This window comes from Gossypium hirsutum, chromosome D04 (assembly GCF_007990345.1).
Source record: "Gossypium hirsutum isolate 1008001.06 chromosome D04, Gossypium_hirsutum_v2.1, whole genome shotgun sequence".
In the NCBI taxonomy this organism is placed as follows: Eukaryota; Viridiplantae; Streptophyta; class Magnoliopsida; order Malvales; family Malvaceae; genus Gossypium; species Gossypium hirsutum.
The window spans coordinates 14,725,789-14,746,347 of NC_053440.1; the positions used below are offsets into that span (position 1 = coordinate 14,725,789).

A 20,559-nucleotide genomic window follows, 5' to 3' on the forward strand; every position below is an offset into this window, starting at 1 on the left:
CCAGTAAGTTAGGGTACAATTCTCTTAAGAAATATAAACACTAGGTTTTTATTGAAATAGAATGATTGTTGTGCTTTAAAATAAAACAATTCTTACAAACGAATTATGATAGAAGAGCGAAACATAATGCAAGAGATAAATAGCAGCTTAAACTTACACTAAGGAACAATTAAGCAAGTAATAGGCAAATACAAACAAGACTAACACCAACAATCTTAATCATTTTATGCAAATATCAAAATCAATATTCGAAAGCTAAATAAATTTATTACCAAAAAAAAAATTTTAAAAGATACTTCAAGATAAAAAGATCCTATGTATAAAAGTTCTAAACTATATTACGTATCCAAGTTCAGAATAGATTTGAAATAAAATAACTATTGAATAGTTGAATTTGAAATATATTCGAAGCGAATTTCATACATATATTAATTTAATAAAAGCAATACATATAAGATAAAAACATTACAGTAATAATACATATATACATAAATATTGAAGTATATAAAGGATTCAAAGTGAGTTTTTTTCTTTTTAAAAATAAAATCAATTTCAAATGAACACATAAGCACATCAATAACATTTTAATAGGCATAATAAGATCAGAATAATGATATACCCAAGAAAAGAATAATTTAATAAGTCATACATAAGAATACTAGCATTAAGAAAAAATGTTATCATGTAAACATCAAACATGTAGTCCATATATAAAAAAGGGTGAATTTTAAGATATAATATGAAATAAAACATTAAGATACATACAAGTTATATCAAATTTTCATTATATATATTAACAAATGATGAATTAAATAATAAGATGTTACATTTGAAAACAAAAGTTTATAATGAATTTCTAAAAAATAATGTCTAATAAATTTAAAATAATATTAATTTGAAATATTAAAATGATACTAAAAAAATAAACTACGTCAAAATAAAACTAATTTGATTTTAAATTAAGTTAATAAAAGCTTAGTCGAAATTGAAATGAAATAAAATAAAAACGAAATAAAAGAAAATAATGGAACAAAAATTACATTGAAATTAAAACAAAATTTAATTGGTAGCAAACATAAATAAAAGTAAAAGGAAGATAAAATTTGTACTGGATTAAAAACCGAGGGACTAAAACTGCAAATAAACGCATAAGTGCAAGGATTCAAATCTGATTGATAAAACGACGTCGTTTGTCTTTGGATCGAAATGAAAATAAAATAAAATGTGTGGTACGATTTTAAAACCTGAAGGAGAAACGATTTGAAATAAAATCTAATGCGAAGGGACTTATTGCGAATAAACCCATGAACAGAAGCACGCGGATCCTACCCCGGGTCGGGTCACCGCGCGGGTTGCAAGCCTCTAAACGGCGTCGTTTATAACATTAAAATCAGCAGATGTTTTGATCGTTTTTAACAAAAAAATTAAAGACCTTAATGCTTCTTAGAGCCGCTCCGTCCTTCTGTATCCCCGTCCGATCTTCGACGATGACGAAGTGGACAAGGATTCGGCGCCGCGACAAAGGTAATAACCTTTAACTCTTCTTCTTCTCAAATCTGATTTTTTCTTTTCTTGATTTTTTCTGTATTTCAGTGTGCGTATATGGAAAAGAGAGCAAGAACAGAACGAGAAAAGAAAAGACTCGAAAATCACCTCTAATGGCTCATTCTTTTTTTGATTTTTGTATTGATATTATGCGCAGTACAATATGCGTCCTTACAAATATTTCGTAATGGCTTTATATAGCCAAAAAGGAAAAATAAAAATCCCTCTTTTGTTTTTTTTTTCTCTCTGCTATTACGATTTTGATTCGCTCCCCTCCTCTCTACTGCGTTTTTTTCCGTGTGTATTTTCTGCTGTCTCTGCTTTTGTTCGTTTGTTTGTCCTTTGCAGGTACGGCGTGCAGGACTGGTGTGTACGGAGGCGTGTGGCGTGGCTCGGCTCGGAGGCGGCTGAGGCGTGTGAAGGCTCGTGGGGCCAAGGGAAGGCTGGAGGCGCGCTTGTGGGGTGTTGGCGGCGGCTTGGTTTCCAGAGACCTTAGGGTTTCTGTTCTTGGTTTTGGGCTTAGGAGATTTGGGCCAGGGTTAGGTGTTTTTGGACTGACGTTTAGTGGGCTTGGGTCAATGGGTTTGGGTTGTAACCGGGCTTAGAGTTGTATTTTGGGTTAGGGTAGAGTTGGGTAATTTAAATGGGCTATAATAATTTTGTTTTGGGTTGAATTTGTAAAGAAACTGGACATTTATTATTATTTATTTTATATATATATATTTTTTATTTTGGTTAATACTTGGGCTCAGGCCGGGCAAATTTGGGATTTTACAATAATTAATACTCTTTATCAACGAAGTTTGTAATCCTAACGAAAACAAACAAGAAAAAATTAAAACAAAAGCACAAGTGTGTTGCAAAATCATTGATGTTCCATGACAGATATTCAAATGCAAATTTAATTAGTTCCTCCGTACAAAGGTCGCCAACCTAATCACCGTGAAAGCATTAAGTTTGATTGTACAGGTGGCAACTAGGCCAATTATATTTTGTTTGATACTTTTAGGTTGGTTTGGATTTTTTTTTTCTTCGATTCATTATTTGTTTATATTAAATGCTATCTCCAAGGCTCAACACTACTACCACCTTCATTGTCAAAGAAAGATAGTAATTGCTTGTAATTATAAGTGTAACATGTTTGGGTAATTATTGTAATTGAGGGATCCCATTTAATTGGTTGTAATTAGAGCGCCCAATTACATTTTCCAATTCCAAGAGGGAGGGTGAGAATTAAAGTAATTATGCATATACTTTCAACCTAATTCATTTAAAAAAAAACTGATACAATATCTAAAATTATCAATAACTCTTCCTCAACTCAATTAAAAATATTAAAATATTAAAATCATAATATCCCTAACTCAACTGATGCCCGATTGACGTGTAACACCAACTCAAATAGAAATTTATTATATATATAAGTAAAACTAACCAAAGGTTAGTATAAATCATTGCAACAAACAACCTTTCACATCTCAATAACACCATAAAACATAAAATACAAATACTTAATAATCTTTTGAAAGCATCAAAACATCGTAATAAACTTACACCAAAAAAAATTCTCACAAATTGTGAAATGAGACAATGGTGTGGTCCACTATTAATTAGTAGTTAAAACTGTACTTATATAATTCAGAAGACCATAAGATATGATATGATGTGATATATAGAGAGAGAGGAGGGGCTGACAAATGTCTAGGATTTCAAATGAGTAGGGACCTTTAGAGGCTGAAATCCATGCTTGAGAGTTGCTTCCCAAACTTTTTCAATGTTTGACGTGGTGTAACCACATTCATGTTCCTCCCATCCTGCCAGTGCATGTACTAACCCAGCTATGCGCCATATGCTCATCACCCTCCTCGGCAACCAGTTCTGAACAAAGTAGAACCAAGCGATGAAAGAATGAGCATCAATATCTACAATGAGTTAAATGGAGTATGTAAATGTTGATGGCCAAACCTCGCAAGAATCCACATTCTCAAAGGCCAACGGAATTTGCATTGCCGGTGTGGTATGATAGAAGCAGTCTGTTCGCAACTTCTTTGGTGGGAATTGCGAGAAGGGAATAAATAGAGTTCCTTTGCTTGCCTTCCTTTGTTCTACTTCACTCAATCCATCTCCAACTAACCATGTCTGCAACATATATATTATTCATCATCCAATATTATATTCAACCTAGTTTTCATTAAGAATAGGATAGGCTTTGTACTTTGAAGTGATAATTGAGAACCGGCTTAGGTACCTTACAAGTGTAACTTTTTGAGAGAACCAATTTACCCTCAGACTTGGTGCCAAGTAATTTATCAAGCTTTTCATATCCATCCTCACGCAATACAGAGACCTACGGTGATACGTAAATGAAAATGATAGAGAAAAAGTAGTTGGAGGTTTGGAATTGGAGTTATCTAATTAATAATGCACGTACGTACTTGAATGCGCTTTTGGCATAGCGCAAAGGCAAGCGCACAAGCAACTTTAGTCAGCTTGCCTCTAAGGACTACTTGTGTAGTTCCCTTGGGTATGCTATTTAACACAACTGCAACTGCCAAGCTACTCCCATCTACCAACTTCACTTTAAGCTGGGGATGCTTTTGCATGTACACCCCACCATACATGTTCAGCTCTTCACCCTGATCATTTATTTCATCGTCATGGTTTTTTTCTGTTATATAGATATCTATATATGCTTATGGGGGCAAAATACTTGCCTGGTTCATGAGGCCTAGACTCAACACTCTAGCACCTTTTTCCTCTGCCTCTAATATGGCTTCTTCAATCAAGTTATTGATGGATTGTTTTTGCGATTTCGAGCGGTACTACAAATGAAATGAACCCAATTGCAGCAGAGACTAGTTATGATGGATTAATGTCTTAAACAAGAAATAAAAAGTCATGTTGTTTGATATCTATACCTGTATGTTGTACTTGGGTATAGCCCAGGTCTGTAGTATGATATTATGAAACCGATTGCTTTCGACAACAAAAGTGGAACAATATATCCAGGTAAGCATCATGGAACACAGTGTGACAGGCCAAAGGAGCCACATGTGCCAAGTTGTGGTGTGTATGGTTTAGAGGCGAAAGAGGCAAATCCAAGGCGGAGATGATAAATAGACTCGGGTGTGGTTAGGTGCGTTAGATGCACCACATAGGGTGATTCTTCTTTCCTTCTCAGTGATTTTCATATAAGCTGTCACTAGATTTGTCCATTGTGCCATAGATGTAATCATAAAATGGCATAAACAACGAGTAATTGGTTCTAAACTGTACGTGGTGCAGCGAGTGAAACCTGTCCAGTATTCACAAAATATATTCATACTCTTACTAGGTGTTATTATCATTAATTATTATGCTTAAGGAAAGCACACTGATTAAAGATAATTAATAGTGTTTAAGGGCTAGTTTAGCATTACTTTTGAAAAGCGCTGTGGAAAAGTTATTTTGAGAAGTACTTTAGAAAAGTTTGGTTTAGGATTTAAGTATTTAGTATTGCTGTCAAAAAGTATTTTTGAGAAATAAAATGTCTATTTTAGACATGGTGTTATAAAGTAATAAATATGCATTTAAATAATATTCAAATTAGTTAATATTATGATATCTTAGTAAGAATATAAAAAATAATTTATTATAATTTGTTGTTAATATTTTAATATATGAAATATAAATTTTAAATATTTTTTTAAAAATTTAATATTAATTATTCATAAAATTTAATTTGAATATATAAACTATATTTTAAATAATAAAATGTAACCAATAAAAATTTAAAAATATTATATTATATATAATAAATTTTAATAGGAAAATAATTACATAAAAATATAAATATTATATAAAATATATTATAAGAGTTAAAACTATCATTTGGTCCAAAAGTACTTTTATCAATAACAAAAGCTAAAAAAAAAAGCTTTCGCTTTTTAATTCAAAAGCACTTCGACCCTAAAAATTATTTGTTTAACATTGTTTTTTATTAAAAAAGGATTTTTAATCCCAAAAACACTTTTAAAAAATAATACTAAACAAACCCTAATACTGTATATGAGAGGTGGTGCACTAGGAATTTCTTAAACTTGTTCAACCGTCCATTCAAGTACAAGGGGCAAATTAAAATAGATAGATTAAGTTTGATTCGCTAGAAATAAATGAGAAACTTGGCAAACCTAACTGGAATATTGAATCCACAATGTCACCACTGTATAATGTCGGTAATGTTGTAGAAAAGGTATTTAGCTGTCCTAATCACTCATAGATATTTAAACTAAAACTACAATGGAGGTCCCTTTAGTAGGAGTAGAATTGCATTTTACCCTGTCTACTTAAAAATGAATAGGTAAATTAGTCTTTATATGTTAGACCAAAGAGTAAATTGATCATTCTGTTAAAATTTTCATCTATTTTTACTGTTAAAAACTATCTACGTACATCAGCATGATATACATGTGGCATGCAACGTGTCGTCTTTTGGTTATTTTATCAATCACACTAATTTTTAACGGTACAAATAAATGAGAGTTATAACAAAAATGACCAATTTGCTTTTTTGATTTAAAATATAGACTGATTATGCATTTTTAAAATAAAAAAGACAAATCTAACTCTTAATACAGGGACTTAACAATAATTTTACCAGCCTGAGGCTAATTACTACGCAGAGCCAGACCCACAGCAGTGCCATGCCCACCCTTAGTTGTCATGTTTCCAAACCCTTGTCAGCCATTAACTATATCAGGGGTGGCATTACGGGGTAAGCAGGCGACTTTAAATTTATTCTGATACAAATATTGCACTTTGCTTTTTTTTTTTTTTTGAATGAATGTATGTTATAATATAAAATCATTTATATCTATTCTAATGATGTTACTCAATACTAAAATATTTTTAATAATATAGCTTTAATTCATATAAATTATATATATGATATTTAATTTTCTTTTTTTCTTTACATTTGTAATAAATTTGCATATTAATTACAAGCAGTTGAATATATGATAAATATCACATTTATTTATTATATTTTATAATACACTTATTAAACTCTTAATTTGTTTGTAGAATCCAAAACATAATTGTGTATCAAATAAAATTTCATTTAAATTTAATGTTGTTTACATTAAAAAAGTTTACCAAAATTTATTTTTCCAAAGCCCAACTTAACCCATAACCCCTTTGAAAATGTCTTAATATCAACAATTTATTTGAGGAAAAGCACCAAATATTCCATTCACCTTGGTTCTCAAGTTTTAAATTGTTTTAATTACGGTTATATAATTAAGTCTTTCCATTCTCAAAAAATTAATTTTATAAATTAAATCTTAAAGTTAAAAAAATCAAAAGAGAACGACAGAACTTTATCGCTAAAACTAAAATAAAAACTTAAAAATGTAACAATGAAAATCAAATTAAAACTATAAACTATAAAAAAAATGAGAACTTTGAATATGTCCTTTGAAAAGTCTAAAAACCTAAAATTAGTTTTTCTTAATTCAAAATTTTTGGTTAATTTTAAAGTCAGTTTTAGTAGTAAAAAGACTTGATTGATATAATGTCCTTCAAAGTTTAGGAATTATAACATTTTACAATATAAGGACCAATTTATTCAATTAACTTTTGTAATTAAAATTAAATACAATATATTTTATAAATATTCTGTAGTAATTTTAATTTTACTTTAAATAAACCTACATAAATATACTTAATCTTGGTTGCCTTCAAAATACTTGTATCTTCAACCCAGATAGAATAAAATTGTGGACAAACAAATATTTTTACCCAAATTATCTTATTTGTTTATAATTTGCTTGTAGCATACACTGTAATTGATAAGATAGCAAGTATAATGCATGAATAAAATAAAAATATTATCATAATACTCCTGTTCTTAAAGCAAGACAGTCTTCACAAAATAAAGTATCGTAGGTAGGCATTTAATTTAAAATTATTTAATTGAGTTAGAGTGAAAGGAAGGGCTTACGATGGAGTATAAATGATGTACTTGAGAGGAGGGAGAAGGGTGAAGAGCCAGTTAGGAATAAGCTCGAAATTGCAGTGGCCCATATTGTTCATAAAGTCCAGGTAAGTGACGTAGGCAGCTAAGGCAATAACGGAGACGGTACCAGTTAGCACCATTGTAAAGACGGGTATTGAAAACAGGAGGAAGTATGCTATGTGCTCTGCAAATGGATGGATCACAGCTGCCACAGCCACAGATGGTTCAGTACCATATAACCATGTGGATTGATTGATTAAATTACGTACGTAGGTGATGAAGTCTTACAAGTAATAGGCTCAGTAACAATGGAGGAATGATGATGAGAATGGTATCGAGAGTAAAGGTAATGGTGATGCAGTGCTCTATGAAGTCAGTAGTAAAGGAACTCCACGGGGCCGGCATGGAGCAACATGGTTATAATCACACCATCCAATCTCCAATAGGGTACGTGTGAACCTACTGGAACGTATTTGTTGCCCCAGTAAAACAGGATTGCGCTGAACATTATATGATCATCCCTGCATGCATGCATGCATCCATTAATTAATAATTGTCGTCATTGAGTAATTAAGAAAAAAAAATTTTGTTGCTCACCAGTCCCTCTCCCTGTCCACTTGATCAAATTCAATGCCCTTGTCCACAATCTTATTGGTGCCTTTGGCAATTCGGTAACGAGAAAGGCTAATCCATAGCTGGTTATGAAGCATTCTCCATAACATAGATGGGAATAAGGCCAGCTTGGACACGTCTATATCCTTATTATCCTTCACCATAAACGAGTATATGTGCTCCGCTATCAAAGGAACTAGGATTATATACTGTAAAAATCCATCAAACCTCAAATAAAAATTAAAAAAAAAAAAGAACTGGTAAATTAAAAAAACGAAATCAACAAGACCTTAAAGCTTCCAAGAGGCTTCCATGGCCAGTCAGTGAGGATTCCTGGTTTAGAAGCCATGCTTAAGTAGCTATATAGCATCTACACTTGCAAATGTCTTTGGAAGTGGATATTATATATAGTATTCTGAGTGTAAAGTTTTTACCCTTACAGATTGACACGTTATGGTGGCCCCTTTTTTTGTTTTTTTGTTTTTTTGTTTTTTTTTGTTTTTTGCTGGGATTACGGTGGCCCTTTCTTTACCAAGATTTAGGTCCTTTTACAACAAACCAACTAAAATCACCGGACCAACTCATCCATTTATTGTGCCCAACCGTACGTCTCAGTTGCTCCTGCATTATCAATTATCAATTAAATGAAGACTTAATATATTGTTAATCTCATCGAAATGTTGTTAGTCTAATCTAACTTCTAATACAAGTAGTGGTGGAGTCTGAATATTAATCTTATGGGGTCAAGTTAAAAATAGATATACTACATAACAATCGATTTAAACATATAAATAATCTATTAAAAAAAGCAGTATTCCAACATAAAAATAGATTTAAACATATAAGCAATCTATTCAAAAGAAGAAGATGCAGTATTCTACCATAACAATCGATTTAAACATATAAACAATCGATTTAAAAGAAGCAGTATTTCAACATGACAATCAATTTAAACATATAAATAATCGATTCAAAAGAAACAGTATTCTAATATGACAATCGATTTAAACATAAAAATAATATATTCAAAAGAAGCAATATTCCAGCATAACAATTAATCCAATCGATTCAAAAGAAGCAATATTCCTGCTTATACACAAAGGGGGAAATTGCAAAAATCTTAACCTTAAGAGACCTGCTTATATTTTTGGTAGGGCCATAATATAACTACAAAGGGCCAAATTACAAAAATTTTAAATCTTAGGGGACCATGGCCTCCTTGGGCCTCTACTAGACTCCGCCATTGAGTATAGGGGCCTCAACGATAATTTCACCAGCCTAAACCTAATTACTAGGCAGAGCAAGACCCACAGCACTGTCCTTGCCCACCCTTAGTTGTCATGTTTTCATACCCTTGCTTGCCATTAACTATATCAGGGTGGCATTACGGGGTAAGCAACCCCTGTCACTCTAGATTTTTGTATATTTACATTTTCACTTATTTTTATAAAATTTGTAACATTGCTTATTAAATTTAACATTAAAAATTCAACCCTTAATTTTTTAACTTATAAAAAAACATCTAAAATTAATTTTTTTTATCAAACTTCATCTAAAATTAAGTTTATTCTAAGCACTTTACTCTTTTTTAAATGAATGTAACTTTATGGTTAAAATGATTTATATCTTACTTAATACTGCAATATTTTTAACAATATATCTTTAATTCATATAAATTATATATATACCATATTTAATTTACTTCTTTTTTCTTGAATTTTTAATAAATTCATATATTGATTGCTAATAGGGATGAGCATTCGATCGAATCGAATAAAAAATTTTCGAGTTAACGAGTTTTCGAATATCATTTTATCATCCTAACTTTATTTGAAGTTTTCTCGAATCGAGTCGAGTGAGATGGAATTCGAATTGAATCGAATCGAATATATTTGTTCGAGTTAAATTTTAAAAAATAATTTTGGGTCCTTATAACCACTGTCACCCATCGTAATAAAATTTGCCCACCTTAATCAATTTTTTTATTAACTTTCATCACCTCATAATTTATTTATTAATTTTTTATATACTGGTTAGCTTCTTTGCTTGCTTAGTTGTTTCAATTATCTTCAGATTCTTGTCACTATGTATTTTGGAATTAAAAAAATATATTAAATGTAAAAATATGATTTTTTAATAAAATTTATTTTAAAAATAAAATGTGAAATTGATACCAATATAAAATTTTAACACAAATATTTTATGACATAATTAATAATTCAATTTTAATATAAATATTCAATATGACTAAACAATTCAATAATATAAATAATGTAAAATGTGAAATTTAATTTAATTTAATAATATAAATAGTAGATATAAATAAAATTATTACTATTTATGTTTAGTGATTTTTTTTTGGATAATTTTGATTTTTTATTTGAGATTAAAGGGTGAGAAGTAAAAGTTTAGGGGGAAAATAAAAAGTTTTGGAGAATAAAAGTTTGAGGGAAAGTAAATAGGGGAGTAAAATTTTGGAGGGAAAATATTAAAAAAACATTGGAGGGGGGAGGGTTTGGGGTAGATGAGAGGTGGGATGGGAAGGGAATAAAAGTTTTAGGGAAAAAGTGGGAGGGAGTAAAAATTTTGAGGAAAAATAAAAGGTTTTGAGGGTTTTTGGGAGTAAAATTTTGGTGGGAAATGAATTTTGGGTAGATTGGGGGGTTGGGAGGGGAGGAGAGTAAAAGTTTTGGGGGGAAAGTGGGAAGGAGTAAAAGTTTTGAGGGAAAAGTAAAAAGGTTTGAGAGTTTGGGGTAAAAATGTAAAATATTATAGTTTGATATTCGAATTATTCGAATTATTCGAGTTATTCCAATTCGAAAACTCAACTCGATTCGAACTCGAAATTTGAAAAAAATATTCGAGTTGATTCGAATAACTCGATTCGTTTAACTCGAAATTTGAATTTTTTTCGATTTTTTCGAGTCGAATCGAATTTTGCTCACCCCTAATTACAAACAGTTAAGTGAAATATCAAATCTTAGGTGAAATAATCTAAAATTAAAGAAATGAAAATTAAAGTTTAAAGTTTGTTAAACTAGCTTTATTTGATAAATTGTTTTTGATATAACAGATAAAAATGTTTTTGAATAAAGTTTGTTCTTGAACAAAGTAATTGTAAAGTTCATAGCATAAAAATTATTTAAGACTTCCAAACATCTTAGAAAATATTTTAAGCACTTAGAAAATTTTTGGACAAAGTTCAAAACCGGTTTAAAATTTTTTAACTCAATTGAAATATTTTTAAATCGATTGAAAAAACTGCTCCCTACAAAAAGTATCTATATCTTTCATAAAGTATTGATACCCATACAATTTTTATCGGTACCCTTTTTCAAGATCGATTCCAAATTTTTTTACTAACTTGAAATAAAATTTGAACAAAAACAAAAAACATTGATACTTTTAAAAAAGTATCGATGCCTATTGTATTTTTATCGATACCGTCTTTGATATCGATATCATTTTTGCATTATGACTTAATGATTTTTCAAACAATCACAAAAGGTGTAATACCAATTATTGCTTGGGCCCGCGTATAGAAATAATGAACCAAACAGAAAGTAAAAAAAACAAATAAAGAGTCCATTTTTACAAGCCTAATATCATTAACCGGCCCAAAACCTAGGTTTTACCCTAGCCCGATTTCAGCATAGCCCAAAGCAAATATACAGAAGCAGCAACCCTAGCCGCATATCCCTTAGCAGCCACCGCACGTCTCGGGGCCGATCTTCGCCACGCGCGCCGTACTCCTCACGAAAACACGCAAGAGCGGACTAAGAGTCCACAAAGAATAATATTGTAAAACTAATGTATTTTCTTAGGCTATAAAAAGCCTAAATCTATACACTGAAAAGGGGGAGGAGATACGAAGGAGAGCGAAAAAATATAAAAAAAACTAATACGAAATAGATACAAAAATTTTTGAATACAAAAGGTGATTTTCTGTTTTATTTATTCAGTGTTCATCATTCTCAGTTGCATTTTTATTTTTATTTTTATTTTTATTTTTATTTTTCCCTTTTTTCCCTTTTATTTTTTATTTATTTTCCGTTTAAAAACATAAAAATAAGAGGGGGGAACTTACCTAGTCGCCGGAGTCGTCAAGCTGGTGCCCTTTCCGTCGGAATCGAGGCGTGGGCATAAGCTGAGCGGCGGAGCAAAGATGGGTTAAGAAAACCCTAGCAGAGCCATTGTTTTGAAAAAAAAGAACAAAATGATTTTAATTTTTTTTTGTTTTGTTTTGGTTAATTTAAACTAAGACAAAAACGGCGCCGTTTTAATGGCCAAGTCCGCGCGTTGACCCAACCCGCATCAGGGTCCGCGCATATCAACCTTAAATGGGATATTTGCGCTATTAGTCCCTCCTTTTTACGGCGCACTGCAATCAAACCCTTTTTTATTTTTTAATTTCAGCCGCATATTGCATTTTTGTTTCAATTTGGCCCATCGCTGCGCAACGTTTTCGAAGGCGGGAATAATTTCCCTTTTGGTCCTCTACTGTTATGTGCGCATTCAAGTTGGTCCTGCCCTTTTAGTTTGCTTCGAATCTGCCCCATTTTTTCGTTTTTAATTCAATTTAGTCAATTTTTTTAGTTGTTTTTTTTATTTTTTAATGTTATTATCATAATTATGTTATACCATTATTTTATTTTTTTTATTTATTGTTATTTTTATTAATATTATTGTTGTTGTTATTATAAGGGAAAATTACCAATAAAAGCCGTTTTTTTCAAAATTTACCGAAATGGGCCGATTTTTTGATTATTTACCGGAATGGTCCATTTTTCGGGAAATCGCATCCACGTCAGCGCGACCCGCTGACGTGGACGCGATGTCCTCCGCGCGTGAACAGTACCCCAACGGTAAAAAAAAAACTATAAATACCCCCACCCTTTTTTTTTCACAAACAAATCCTATCTAATATTTCCTCTCTAATCCTCTCAATTTCCTTCCAAAATTCTCTCTAACCCATATTTAATTTCAATTTCCTCTCAATTTCCTTCCAAAATTCTCTCAAATCCTTATTTAATTTCAATTTCCCCTCAATTTCATTTTTTAAAATAATTTTAAATTTTTTTTATATTTTTTTTAAAAAATTTTAAATTTTTTTATATTTTCATCAATGGCGGGATCATTGATTCGTCTTGATAGGAATCACATATCGGTGGAGCAAATAAAAATGGTAAGTATTAAATTTAATTTTTAAATATTATTTAAGATTCTTTTATTTATGTATTTTTAGATAATTATTAATTTATTATTTGTTATAAAAGTTTGAAGATCGGTTATTGGAATGCAATATCCGGAATATGCATGCTCCTCCATCACCGTTAGTAAAGAACTACCTGCGGGAAGCGGGTTTTTGGCACGTGGCGACAGTAGGCCGGGGATGCAAGTTGGACCCGAAACTAATCAGTGCGTTGATCGAGAGGTGGAGACCCGGGACGCACACATTCCATCTTCCATGTGGAGAGTCCACTATCACTCTAGAAGATGTCCATCTGCAATTGGGATTGCCGGTGGACGGGCACCCAGTCACCGGGTCTGCCCAATCTAACAATTGGGAGGCGATGTGCTACGAGCTTTTGGGCGCTATTCCGGATAAAATGGATGGAGGTAAGGTCGAGATGGGCTGGTTACGTGCCACCTTCCCTGATCCGAATGAAAATTCAACCGAAATTGAAAGAATCCGATATGCTCGATCATACATTCTTCAAATAATTGGAGGTTATCTGATGCCCGACACGTCACGGAGCCGTGTACATCTAAGGTGGCTGCTAAAACTCGTTGATTTTAGAGGAGCCGGTGAATTTAGTTGGGGGCCTGCCGTCTTGGCAATATTATATCGGGAGATGTACGGGGTGACGCGACCGAGGAGAGCAAACATCAGAGGTTGCCTATCACTACTGCAATCATGGGCACGGTTTCGCTTTCCATTTCTACATCCTCAAGTGAACCACCCATATACATTCCCACTCGTAACTAGGTAAATTTTATATTACATTTTGGAATTATTATGTAGATTTTTTAAAAATAAAAGTATGCTAAAAATTTATTTAATTAGGTGGAACCATCCGGCAAGTTATCGTGGATTACCGTCTGAACTTGAAGATATGCGGCTTCTATTGGAGCAACGGTCGGAAGCAGAAGTAAGTATTATTGCAAATAGATATTTCCATACATTTGTTAGTCGATTGATATTTAGTATTTAGTATTTAGTATTATGTATATAACTAATATTTCTATCATGTTCATATAGTTTCAATGGACACCATACGAGGATCCGGCAATTCGGGCAGTAATCCCGGAAGAGTTTTTACAAAATTCGAATGCTTGGCATGCGAAAGTGGTGTTGATCAACTATACAACCGTGGAGCCCCACCAGATAGACAGATTGCTACGACAGTTTGGATGTAGACAACCGATTCCTGCGGACCCTGAGGTGTTTGACGATCACCACAAAATCGACCTTCGGCTATTAGGTACAGATTGGCCTAGATACTGGTCTGAGTACACGGAAATGTGGGAAAATCGGCATGAATATCTACCTACTCTGGAACAAATCATCGTTCTGGAGTTAGTGTGTGTTCCAGAATACATGCCATGGTTTAGGATCCATGGCAAGCCGTATTTACTTACGCCAGAGGAGAGGCAACGGTAAATACGTATCGGAAGGGAAAGGCGCGGGCCACTAAATCCAAGACGACAAGTCTACGAAGGCAGCCCCTCAACTAGGCCCTAACAGTCACCCGGCTCATCATCAGCGGCTATGCAATCACCATCCTCAACGAGAGCACCGACGTAGTCACCTGACGCAGCAATTCAACAGATGATACCCACACAACCGCCTTTCCTTATGATGCCAGGTGTGTTTCCTAGCCCTTATATGTACCCTAACCCTTACATGTATCCTTTTCCGAATCCTATGGCAGGTTGGAGCAAAATGCTCGGTTCAGCTCCATTTCCTATTATGCCGAGTGGACCACCGATATCTAGGCCAGCGGCGCAGGAGGGATCGCAAGGGGGGCCGTCGGGGAGCTCTCCTTTTTAGCAATCGCCACCAACGTATGGCTTTCAAACACCGTCGCCGTTCATGATGCAAACACCTCCACATATACTATTCTTTGAAGGTGGATCATCGTCTCAAGTCCGACAACCAGATGTCGAATCAGAAGAACCACAATCACCATCGGAGGAAGAACAACTGCCGACGGAAGCTAGAGGAAGGAAGAATCCAGCGCGTAACTGTCTACGGCCGCCGTGTGGAACCGAATCCCCTGGGCATAGACATTGATTACCGTATTTAAATTTATTATTTGATGTAATAAAATAGAAGTTTATTTGATGTAATACGCATAGAAATTTTTTCGAGTTATTTTGATATTATTTGATGTAATAAAATAGAAGTTTATTTGATATAATAGGCATAGAAATTTTTTCGAGTTATTTTGATATTATTTGATATAATAAAATAGAAGTTCTATTTGATGTAATAAAAACCGGTGTGGTAGATCTGGAACCGGTGTGGTAGATCTGGAAACTCTAACGCATCATCTGCTGACAGATCGACATTATGCATGTGGGCTGGAGGTGAGTATGCTCTGAATCGTGGATTTTCTTCATCATCTGAACTCCTTTCAGCATCTTCACCTTCTGTTGGAATAGGCTCCGGTTCAGAAAATAATCCCACTTCTGCACCATCCGGCCCAGGCTCTCGAGGTGGATCCACATCGGAGTCATCTTCTAACCCATAATCATCTGCAGCGTACGACATCCCCTTACCGGTTGACGTCGTAGGTAGTACGTCATCCCTTCTTCTGGGAATTTGATAACGTCCCCAATTGGATGTAGATTGCCATCCACTAGAACTTGATGCAGTTCCCCAGTACGTATTTCCAGTATCAAACGTCGAGCCACCGACGTACATGTCCCATCCACCGACAGAGTGTCTTGTGGGGAATGTGTATTCGACACTGCTACCGAACATGGGCTGTTCCGTATTTTGTAACCCGCTAACCAAGTGTCGGCTAGGGGTCGTGTATACATCTCGAACACCGGACAGAAGTACATCAGTTGGCGACGTAAATTGTACATATAACTCAATATAAGATGCTCCACTAGCAAGATGAGTCTGCACCATTGCCTCCAAGCTACGAGCACCTTTTATGTTGAACGAGTCATATGTCACCGGATCAACACAAGAACAAAATCGATACGTGATTGACAGAACTTTCATTGGCATCGTTCCGAAGATTTTACGCCTAATTCTTTTATGAAGTTCTGTCAAATCTATGTTCTGGTTAAATGACAGTCGCACCGTATTCTCCGACAAAAAAACAACACCATTCTCGGTGTGGCAAACCTCACTATCGTAATAAATAACAGTACTAATACGTTCACTCATTTTAAAACTCTAACTTTCTTAGCCTCTCTAAATTGTTTCTGCTATGACTTATGCATTCTAAGAACATTTTCTGCCTTATTTATAGCCTCAACTCAAACTTGCTACTGTAGCAAAATCGCGTCCACGAGGGCGTGATTTCACAATTTCTTCTCAAATAGCATCCTGGTAGAAGCGATTTTATACTATTTGCTCAAAAACGTCAAAAAAATTATTTCTTACATGACCTATTGTAGCAAAATCGCGTCCACGAGGGCGCGATTTCACAATTTTTCTCAAATAGCATCCTTGTAGAAGCGATTTTATACTATTTACTCTGAAACGTCAACTCGAAATAATTTATTCTGGAACCTAAAAACCCTAAAAAGTCTGAACCCTAAACCCTAAAAGCCAAAAAAACCAAACGTGAAAAAGCGTCAAAATCGCGTCCCCCGGAACGCACTACGTGTCAGGACATCGCGTCCACGTGAGCAGGTCACGCTGACGTGGACACGATGTCCTGACACGTACCCTGACATCGCGCTGACGTGGACGCGATTTCCCGAAAAATGGACCATTCCGATAAATAATAAAAAAATCAGCCTATTTCGATAAATTTTGAAAAAAAACGGTTTTTTTTAGTAAATTACCCTTATTATAATTATTTCTAAACTTATACACGCATTTTTATATAGCATATATATGCATATTTCTTTATATAATATATATTCTTAAACTTATATAAATGCATGCATATATTTTACAAACGTTTTTTTTTTTAATCTTTTTAACTGTTATATACTTTATATTTTATATATACTTATTCATTTCTTTTATAAATACATACGCATATACATACTTTTTATATTTTTTATCTTACTTTCATAATTTTCACATGTACATATACATGTAATTTTATAAAATATACATACATATTTTTAGAAATTATTATAAGTTTTTTGCTTTACATGTTTCATTTTTTTTACATATGTATACTTATATATGTGTGTTAAATATACGTATGCACATATATTCAAATTTACTTGTATATAGTGCTTGTATATATATATTGTAAATACATATACATATATATTTTAAATTAAAGTATTTGTTTTATATTGTACATTAACTTTTAATATACCCTTTGGGAAATATATTTTGGTTTTGTCAGTATATCAAAATCATTTTCTCTTGATTCAAAGTTTTTTTTTGAATAAAAGCAATATTCAAAGTTTGGGATTTTCGAGGAAATTGAGCCCTAACGTATTGGGTTCCGATTTTCTTTGTTAATCTTAAATAACCAAGAATATTCTTTATTCAAAATGCAGGAGTAAAAATCATTTTCGGGAACTTGTTGTGTCCTAATGTATTGGGCATGACATATTGCTTTCTCAAAATGAAGATTTTCGCATAAAATAAAAGTGATATTCAAAGTTTGGGGATTTTAAGAAATTGTACCCTAACATATTGAGACTCGATTTCTTTACATAACTTGAACAATTGATTATCCTTTTCAGATTTCATCATTTGAGTTGTTTTAAAAATTTTTTAGCCCTCAACACTAAGACATTAAATAACCGATTTTGAGGCGTTACGTGGGTGCTAACCCTTCCTTGTGCGTAACTGACTCCCGAACTCATTTTCTCAAAATTCGTGGACCAAAATAATTTTTAAGGTAAAATTAAAACAAATGTTGCAAACTCATTAATGTTCCATGACACATATACAAATGCAAATTTAATTTATATAAAGTCATTATTAATTCTTCAAGTTCTGTGTGGTCCCCAACCTATGACCGTAAAAGGGCTTTTTTTATAATTATGATATTAAAATTTTGATTAATTACGAAAATGATTTACTTTTTTATTATACTTGAAAGTTACAGTAAAAATTAGTGAAGTTAAAGAGTTTGGCACTACCACATCAACAAACAAGGTAAAGAAATTCATTTTTTTTGGTAGAGCCATGTAAAACGAAGACACGTGTATAATTATCAGGGAAATGCTGCTATTTCTAAAAAATTGGGGGCTTTAAAAAAATATTTTTTAGTGGAGCCAAAGAATTTGGCGCCACCGGTTTTCAATGTGCCAACCAACTTTTTTTAATTTTAAAATTATAAAAAAAATGTTTTCTTATTGGTGGAGTCATTCTAACTGTACTATTTTTAATTTTTTTAAAAATATTTTATTTAAATTTAAGTATAAAAATAATATTTTATTTGGTAGATTCATTCTCTTTGGCGTGACCAAATTGGTATATATAACCCCCAATGACAGATCGATCTAAGTTGAAGGAAAACAAATTTTTTTTACGTATATTTTGTTAGAGGATGAATGGAAAAGAGATGATGAGCGTTTTTTTTATATATATTTGTGTTTTTGTTTATTTAGTAAATTTTTTTAATTTGAAGGTATGTTTTGTTTAACGATAATTCGGTGGAGCTTCGGCACCGGTAAATTTAATAGTTATTTCTGGTTGCCAGTAATTTATTCGGTAACGAGTTCAAATTGGTTAGGTAAGTCTTTGTGTTGGCTGTGGTAGGGTGATAACGAGTTCAAATTGATTATGCAGCTAACGGGTGGATTATTTGGGATTCCCTAGGTCAACAGAATGTTTGAAGGTTTAAAGGAATCCCAAATCGAACTGCACGGGTGAGATCATCAACATCGGCAGCATCCGAGCTATAAGATGATAGCACCGAGAAACTCACTCCTGTTGCGGTTAAACAATTTATTTTTCAAATTGTAAGACACAATGATGTCGGTCTTGAACAAAATTTTTAAATTTTTTTTTAGTATTGAGAAAGTTTGTAACAGCCTAATTTTCAATGATGTCGGAAACAGTAGTTCGAGGCCACCAAATTCGGCGAGTAAGCTCGTAAATTTTATTATTTTAATATTTAAGAGTCAAATATGGTTTAAAAAAATTTTGACTTAGTAATTTATGTCTTATAATGAATTATTAGATTCGAGTGATAAAATCCTAGTTCAAGTAGTTTTAGAAAATGAGGTATCGGGACCTCATTTCTATAAAATGAGCCGTAAATATTTTTATAAATATTTACAGAGTGTCATTAAGGTAGTGTCAAACTTTCGTTGAAAAATTTTAATGTTTTGATAGTTAATTAATTCAAAAGGACTAAACTAAAAAAGGTCCAAAACTTCCTAATTATAATAATAAAGTGACTAAATGGATTGATTAATAAATAAAGAAGGACCTAAATAGCAATTATGCCTAAATGAAAAGATGAGGCGGCATAACGTGGAAAAAAATAATAAAATAAAGCCATTAATGGCAAAATTGTAATAAAATTGAAAACAAAATAAAATAAAATAAAAATGAAATTAGAAAGTTTCTAGGCAATTCTTTATTCTTCTCCCAATTTTTGGTTCAAAAACAAACATGGGAGAGCTCCTTGAGCTAGTTCTTCAATGTTACCTCATGTGAGTTCAATTCTTACTCGTTTCTTGTAATTTTTATGTTTTTGAGATTGTTACAATTAGGTCTAACTAAATCTTACTCTAGTTTTTTATTTTGTTAAAGATTCTGAATACTACCATTGATGAATCTATATGATTTTAGTTATTAAATGATGAATTTGAGATGTTGGTTGATATTTAAAAGTATTTTATTAAGTAATTTTGATGAATTTTTTATTAGGGACTAATTTGTTAAAATAGTAAAAATACAAGGTTTGTTGTGAAATTATTGAAAAATTGGGCTGTATTTAATGCAATTGATATTCTTGTAGTATGGGTTTGCATTAATAATGGTTAATTTGCATGATTTGGGCTTATGGACTAAATTGAATAAAAGCAAAATTTTATGGGTAATTTTGTAAAAATGTCAAAAATCACCAAATTGCATGAAATGAATTTTTTTATTATTTAAATTAATAAATTTAATGAAATATTAATTTAGATCAAGATCGGGTAGAAAATCAAGGGAAATAGAAAATTACCAAAATGCCCTTGTATCTTGGTATTTCTACTATTTAGCCTGGTAAGTTTGTATGAACTATATT

At 32.5% G+C, this 20,559-nt stretch overlaps 1 protein-coding gene and 1 pseudogene across 2 annotated transcripts; one reads left to right on the forward strand and one right to left on the reverse strand.

Moving 5' to 3' along the window:
- Window positions 1-1,033: 1,033 nt before the first annotated feature.
- Window positions 1,034-2,257, forward strand: LOC107948628 (uncharacterized). Of its 2 annotated transcripts, none has more exons than XR_001697507.2 (2): window positions 1,034-1,524; window positions 1,594-2,257. XR_001697507.2 is itself a non-coding variant. In XM_016883254.2 (2 exons), exons 1-2 carry the CDS (start codon window positions 1,437-1,439, stop codon window positions 2,148-2,150), a joined length of 345 nt encoding a protein of 114 aa, XP_016738743.1. In that variant the 5' UTR covers window positions 1,200-1,436; the 3' UTR covers window positions 2,151-2,257. The 2 variants fall into 2 exon arrangements, 1 of the variants encoding a protein (XP_016738743.1); XM_016883254.2 differs by having other exon boundaries at window positions 1,200-1,524; window positions 1,894-2,257.
- Window positions 2,258-2,945: 688 nt separating this feature from the next.
- Window positions 2,946-8,550, reverse strand: LOC107948623 (very-long-chain aldehyde decarbonylase CER1-like; annotated as a pseudogene).
- Between the last annotated feature and the right edge of the window lie 12,009 nt (window positions 8,551-20,559).

Bases quoted from the DNA above. Each gene is read 5' to 3' on its own strand.
- LOC107948628 (XM_016883254.2), top strand. From the start codon at position 1,437: ATGCTTCTTAGAGCCGCTCCGTCCTTCTGTATCCCCGTCCGATCTTCG. The intron at 1,525-1,893 runs GTAATAACCTTT...TGTCCTTTGCAG, and splicing joins GATTCGGCGCCGCGACAAAG to GTACGGCGTGCAGGACTGGT.